Source organism: Rhizoctonia solani, chromosome 7 (genome assembly GCF_016906535.1).
Source record: "Rhizoctonia solani chromosome 7, complete sequence".
Classification (NCBI taxonomy): domain Eukaryota; kingdom Fungi; phylum Basidiomycota; class Agaricomycetes; order Cantharellales; family Ceratobasidiaceae; genus Rhizoctonia; species Rhizoctonia solani.
In genome coordinates this window covers 1,741,265-1,748,021 of record NC_057376.1, presented here as the reverse complement: position 1 = coordinate 1,748,021, position 6,757 = coordinate 1,741,265, and the positions used below count along the sequence as shown (strand labels likewise).

Here is a 6,757-nt window from a genome sequence, read left to right as displayed (position 1 = left end):
TACATGGCTGGATTATGTGAAGTTTTCGGATCTTCGGAGTTGACAATTATGCTTGTAAAGACTTTGTATAATTATGGATGTTCGCTCATTCTTTTTGTATATACCTATCTTAATGACTTGTGTATTTTACCCATGATAACAGAATTCGATGTATCGACAACTCAAATCATTGTTTTGATCGAACTCTGGCGGGGACAGCTTCCTGGAACTGTGTCTTGTAAAATTTTGACAGTAGCTTTTCAAGTTACCTGATGAAGTTCATTGCATGATTATTGATGATATTGCACGTAGGGGCAAAGTTTAAAGCTGCGATCCCAACCAGGGATATAGTAGGGCCGGAATGAGAGCTAGTCAGTCGCCACCAGGCGTTCCGGCGGGGACCATAATAGCAATATGTGTGAGCCGAATTGACTGCTGTGACCGGTCTACCAGGCACATCCTGGTCGCTACCGGTTGGCGCTTATTACGGGGACGAAAACATTTGCACATCCATAGTGTGCTAAATAACGTGTGAGAATCTCAAAGCGCTTCCAGAGGCCAGGGCCGAGGGTGCTCCGATCAAGGGTTCGACGCGCAGTGAGCCGCTAACTCCGGCACAGACCTGAGTAAGGAGTTCCTTCATCCCCTGCTCGGAGTCTATTCAAAAGCACCACTTAAACATGTGAAATGTCATGCTTTACACCACATCATTCGTCACTTGTAGATGTGAATGAACGTGGAGCTCAACCCGACTGGGACGTTAACTTTGAAGGGCGTGTTTTGGGTCTGAGCTGAGCGTACCCTGACTATTTCACATACCATCCCAAAGTCAAACAAGTCTAGATTTATCATGCCTGTCGAAGAACCACCGGAGCAACACCCACGAACGACTACAACACACTGTTCACGCTGATCGATTAAGTGCCTCGTATTTGCTCACATACTCATGCCGTCGTTACATAATTTATCTTCTATAAGTACCCTTATGCACTCGCTGGCCTTAAGTGCCCCTCAGTCAACTCCCATAACACTCACCATCATGACTACTATAGTACTTCCCTTTGAAATCCTTCAGCGCATCTGTGAGCTCGCAGCAGAACCGGTCGATGTATCATCACGTTATGGCAGCCACCATATGGTCGAAGCTGTTGATTCAACGAGCATTCATTTTGTATCACTATTGGGGTTCAGTCAGGCATCGTGGACTTGTCGGAAGATAGCCGTACCCTATCTTTTCCGTAGACTTCGCGTGAAGACTATAGAGCAAGCCTCGATGATCGTTAAAAGTCCAGTAGGGCAATATGCACGGCGAGAGGTTATTTAATGTGAATCGACACATCTGGACTAACTGTTCATGTTCAGACACGTACATTTTCCAATCGCTGACTCGCTGACTTGTCGACGTCCCCTTCCTCGCTCAGTATCGCAATTAGTATCTCAGTCAACTTCAATATGCATATCTGCAAGGGATCCATCATTTTTCTACACAGCTCGCACGTCTCTGTCAAGTCTACTACATCCCGCCACAAACCTCCTCTCGCTTGAGTTCTACTGTGAACCAATCACATACGGCTTCGATACATTGTCATTAATAGGGAAAAACCTAATCCCATCGTGTCCCAAATCGGTGAAGGCTCTCTGTATTAGACTACCAGGGGGCCAACCGGATTATACTGGACCAGAGGTAAGTTTGCATCTAAACCCACACTTATAGTAGATATAACGAAATCTCTGATGAAATATCCAGAAGCTCTTTGGAGCATTATCGTCTTCAATCTCAGAAGAGAATGATCCACTATCCAAGCTTGAGTCTATCCATTTATCGGTCCATCTATCTCCACAGATTGCATCATCCCCTTCCCAGTTGGCATTGGGTATCGCTCAGCGCCTTCCGGTATTACGTCACGTAACTATTGTTGAACCTCGCAGAAACGTCCAGCGAAAGGTGTCTTTATTTGAACTGATTGGACCTAGAGAAGAACCTGAGAATGAGGAGAGCGCCAGTCAGCAAGCTAGGCATTGGCACGTCCTTCGAGACTCGTATATAAATGATGCATGTATCGACTCGCAAGTGCAAAACCGAATACGTTTAGAGGTATTATTATAGCTGCTTGCGATGCTGAGATTGAGTTGCTTGATTATGTTCTCCTGTTTCAAGAAACCAGCCTTATTTTGTAGGATTGAGCGCTGCATAAAAAGGCCATGTACATTATATCATTGAGGATGCTACCCCATGCCAATTTATTCACTACGAAAACAGCCATATTATCCCTGAACCCATGTACAATTCAGTCGGCTAACGTAAAGTGTTCATGTTCTTAGATGATAAGCGCTTATAGGAAGGTGGCGCTCAATGCGCTCCACTCAACAGGTTTCGTGGAGTAAGCTAAATACAAGCTCTGGTGGCGCATCCCTCCGCCTTTTCGTACAGTACTGCTCACAAGAAGGCACTCTGGAAAGCTCCAGGACACCCAAGAGCGACGTACATTCGGGGCTATATCACCAGTCAAGGGGTTGCCTTTATTCATGTACTCTTTAGTTGGTACTCCCGAAAATTGGATCGAAACATCGTAGTCCGAATCGAACTGACAACAAGCGCCTGTGGTTACATAAGTGGGATTTAGAGGTGCAATGATAGACAACCGTAGAAGATGAACTTTCAGGCAGCTCCATAATGAGTTCCGCAATATTAGAATTTCGCAACCATGATGATTGGGAGGTAGATCGGTGTGTTGCAATGATGAATTGAGAGTAACAAGATCCATTAACACACCTCAAGCGACAGAGCATTACTAAACACTGGTATATCCCCCCCTGCTACTACGGCCAGAAGAGAACAAATGAGATACTAAGTCTTTGATAAGATAAGGCACATCCCGCCAGAAGTCTCGGTGACTGTAAAATCTTGTCAACGAACCTGTCGTACATCAACAAGGGATAGCCTTACGGAATCAAGTCCCAACCGGAAGCTCCGTACTGGTTGTACTTATGATACGCACCCAGGCCGAAGTAGGCGACAATGATTACCAGTAATCTTTGTATACGAGAAAATAGACTGAGTCGAGCCAAACTCCCAATAGAATGAGATACTTACATGAAGAAGAACCATCCCATGCTGGACCCTCCGGCATCAACATCGCTCGATTTGGAGGACCCGCAAGCTTCGACTGCCTTCCATTCAGCCGACACCTGACTTCCGTCGTAACCAATAAGCCTGGGCTCTTCGGTTTTGTCGACGCAGATTAACGCGAGCTTCAAAGATTGTGGTTTGCCTCCTTCACTAGGATAAGATCCTGCGTTCATTGTGATAATGATACCCTTTCCGCGGTCTGAAGGGAGTCGATCAATAGTGAATTTGGTCGAGGATTGTGCAACTGGAATGACGGAAACGACGCGATCCTGCGCTTTGACGGTGTGATTAGTAATTGATTGAGACGGTTACGATAAAGCAATATGCTTGCACACATTCTCTTCTTCCTTTCTGTTGATCGTCCTGAAGCATGCCCGCGTGCCCTGTGCACACTGAACTCCCATTTGGGTTGGTTTAGCTCTCTGATGAAGGTTAACCACTTACCTGATCTCTATCCTTAACTTCGGCTTGTTTCTTCAAATCCCCACAAACATTGAACCTCAGTTCGTCTTGCATGGTCGTTGGAGGGGTCGCCCGATCCTGCTTGACCACCCACTCTCCATCCATAAGGTGCATATCATATTTGACTTTGTCGAATTCAAAGTCACATTTGAAGGATGATTCCTGGGCTAACGCAAGTGTTATAGATATGAGAAACAGAAAGGCATGTTGTCTCCACGGTAAGATCATGGTGGCGAAATGGGCCTTTACGTGTCTTACATCAGCGCCTCATAAGCGCTGAAGATTACCAAGTTTGGTTGTTTGGGCTTCGATCTGTGGCCCATAACTACCCTTGGGAGTTTGGGTTTCGCAAAGGTAGGTGTTTCCGCTTGTTCGGCTAACATGGTTTGTTACGACGAAAAAAGATACCGAATTTAAACTCACGATGGCCTGTGGTACTTTATTTTATTCGGCTCCCAGCTGGGTTAAGCCCATATATAGTTATCGCCAGAGAATTCCGATCATGTACTCTTGATTTCGATGAGTCCCATGGCGAATGATTCGATACATAACCCCCTTTCACACGTGAGCGACGCGTCAGTCTAACGTTTCGCAAATTCTGTGGCCAATTATGATCAAGCATTGGCACAGATATTTATTTACTTGAAGGGTCCATTTGTTGAAATTAAAGTGGGTGCGCTCGTTCTCTACGTTTGCATGAGATTTTCATATCATCGCTGCACAATGAAAGGAAATATCTATCAAGGAATAATCTGGGATCAGAACAATAAGTACAAATATTTCCCAATGGCTGAACCTATCTCTTTGGGTTTCTGGAGGTCTTGGTCATCTTGGTCGACGACCTGGGGTGTCAGGAAGATAAGGAGTGCCGTACTCAAGGAACCTTCTAAGTTTGTCAAGTTGACATCCGTTAAGCTTCTTGTTGACTGTCTCTTGCCGCTTTCGCATTTTGCAAAACAATTGCCTTTTATAGTACGAATGTCTTTCTATAGCGTACCTGGCTGAATTTCAGCTGGGTGGCTGCATGATGTGGGTTAGTGACCAACACTGGGGCGAAATAGGCGCAACACATTTAGACTTGCAGGATAGCCAAGGTGGATTGAGTTTCTACGAAGAGTACGTGGTCATCAGGATCATCTATGATCAATACTTGGATGGCAAGTCTATCTAGTGAGTGTTCTATTGCTATTAGGAGACCACGCGATTCGTCCGTTTGAATCGATCCCAATCATGTATTTCGACCTATCATTAAAATCTGAAATAGTGCTGACCATTGGACTATCTGGCGAAGTCTCAGGCCTATTCGGTGATGCACAATAGCAAAGCCAAGATTACGGGCGAAATCCAAGGGCTCAAACTTATGTCGGGGTTTCTAGATCTATAATATGTTTTATTACACCCCGTTTCGGGTCAAGTTTGCTGATAAGACAATTTCTCAGCGAAAACCTGTAGGATTGTTGGAAACGTGCTGGCGCCTGTCGTAGCTGCTTCACATAAATTCTTTGATTCATTCAGTGAAGAGAAGGTGAAAGTAGGTACGAGCTCATTGACTGGCACTAAGCCCTATCCGATACGATACGCCACATCCAGCTCAAATTTACTAACGTAAAGCTACGGATTAGCACCTATTTCTTCACTGACCCTAAGAGGGAGTGTTGCTGCGAGTACTCCGGGACAGGATCAAGACCCAACGTATCTCAAGAGACTTATTTTGCTCGCAAATTGGGATACATGTTTTCCAGAGGGCTGGATTAACAACAGGTAAAGTCAAAAGGCTATTGTTCTTGGCTTGAGACTTTGTATCCGTTTGCCTTGGTATTAACTATAAATGATAAACTTATCAGGGGGTGATTTTGCTGAAAAGGTAGAGTGCAATAGTAATTAATTGTTGAGCTGCTCACTTGCTGTACTCGACTAAAGACGCACACCAGCGTAGCGGACATCAACTTGATGTAATACCTGCCTCGGGCAGCATCCGTCGGTGGTACTAGCGAAGAGCTGAGATCAAGCTGATCCCGAGTATGTTCTCAAGTTTGTTGGTCGTAAGTAACAGCTAATATTGATCGGTTCTTTGTGTTGATGTTCGTGCACCCGTTACGATAATACTTTAGTGCTTTATAATCTCATAGCAAGGTGGGGTTTCTGCGCTTCACACAAAGAACACAATGGGTCAGTGTCAAGCCAACACCAGTCACTTTTATTATCAAGTGAATAAGGGTAGATCCGTCGAGTACCAGCGAGCCAAGCAAGACGTTCCCATAACCTATCTGATCAATTAATTCTCCAGTTCTAGATGGTCGAGCAGTGATCCCATCTTACTTTGGACTACGACATTGCACTGGGTGCATACATTTTGGACGATATATTTAAATCTACAGTCTACCGTGTTATTAATTGATCTTAGTCCCATCGATATTCGATACCACTCTTCTTTGGGGTTGATCACAGTATGGTGGTTGACGTGAGTGTATGTATTAAGGTGCTGGGTTCCTTTACAACTATCTCTGAGGTATTCTTATATTGTATCCCCAAGAGCCGACCTGCTCTCTATGAGGCTGTTCTAGCTGGGGATTCTCTGAAAAGGCGAGTGAAGAAAAATTATTGAAAGCTGAGGAAATCCCAGGTCCAGGTAGGCAGGTGGCACTAATATGTTTGAGGCAGAAAGTAGGCACATGGCGGTAAAGAATACCCAGGTGAGCGATCCATGTGTTGCGTTACAGATCATCCAAATTATATGTCGACTAACCCATAAAAGTTTCTCTCCCACCAGTCAGGATCGAGCTTTCAGTAGAGGACGGGTTGCACCCCCTGTACGTATTACGAGTTACAACGATCAGGGTTCTGTATTGATGCATACAGTCACGAAACACATATATTGTCCCCAAGGTCCGGCATCCACGACACAACGCGTCATACTGTGTGTAGCGGCTCGACCCGTGGCGGTCGGACAGCGGCTGTAGACCTCGATGCATTGGAAGCTTCATTAGTCAGCCTAGGGATGCGGCGCAAACGCCCGTCGAGGGACCTTCGCGTTGGTGGCGTGACGTCATGTATGAAGTCGATGACCGTAGTGATCATGTTCAATTCCACCGACCGATCGAGAGGCTTAGGGTATAAATAAAGACCTGTGTCGGCTGTAAATGAAGCACCAATCTACTACTACTCACATTCGAAACCAACACAAAT

At 45.3% G+C, this 6,757-nt stretch overlaps 1 protein-coding gene across 1 annotated transcript; it reads right to left on the bottom strand.

The window, feature by feature from the left end:
• Positions 1-3,069: 3,069 nt before the first annotated feature.
• On the bottom strand, positions 3,070-3,799 carry RhiXN_06728 (autophagy-related protein 27; the record flags this gene model as incomplete). The annotated part of the gene is made up of 3 exons (XM_043326544.1): positions 3,070-3,378; positions 3,445-3,501; positions 3,554-3,799. 3 exons carry the CDS (start codon positions 3,797-3,799, stop codon positions 3,070-3,072), a joined length of 612 nt encoding a protein of 203 aa, XP_043181976.1.
• Between the last annotated feature and the right edge of the window lie 2,958 nt (positions 3,800-6,757).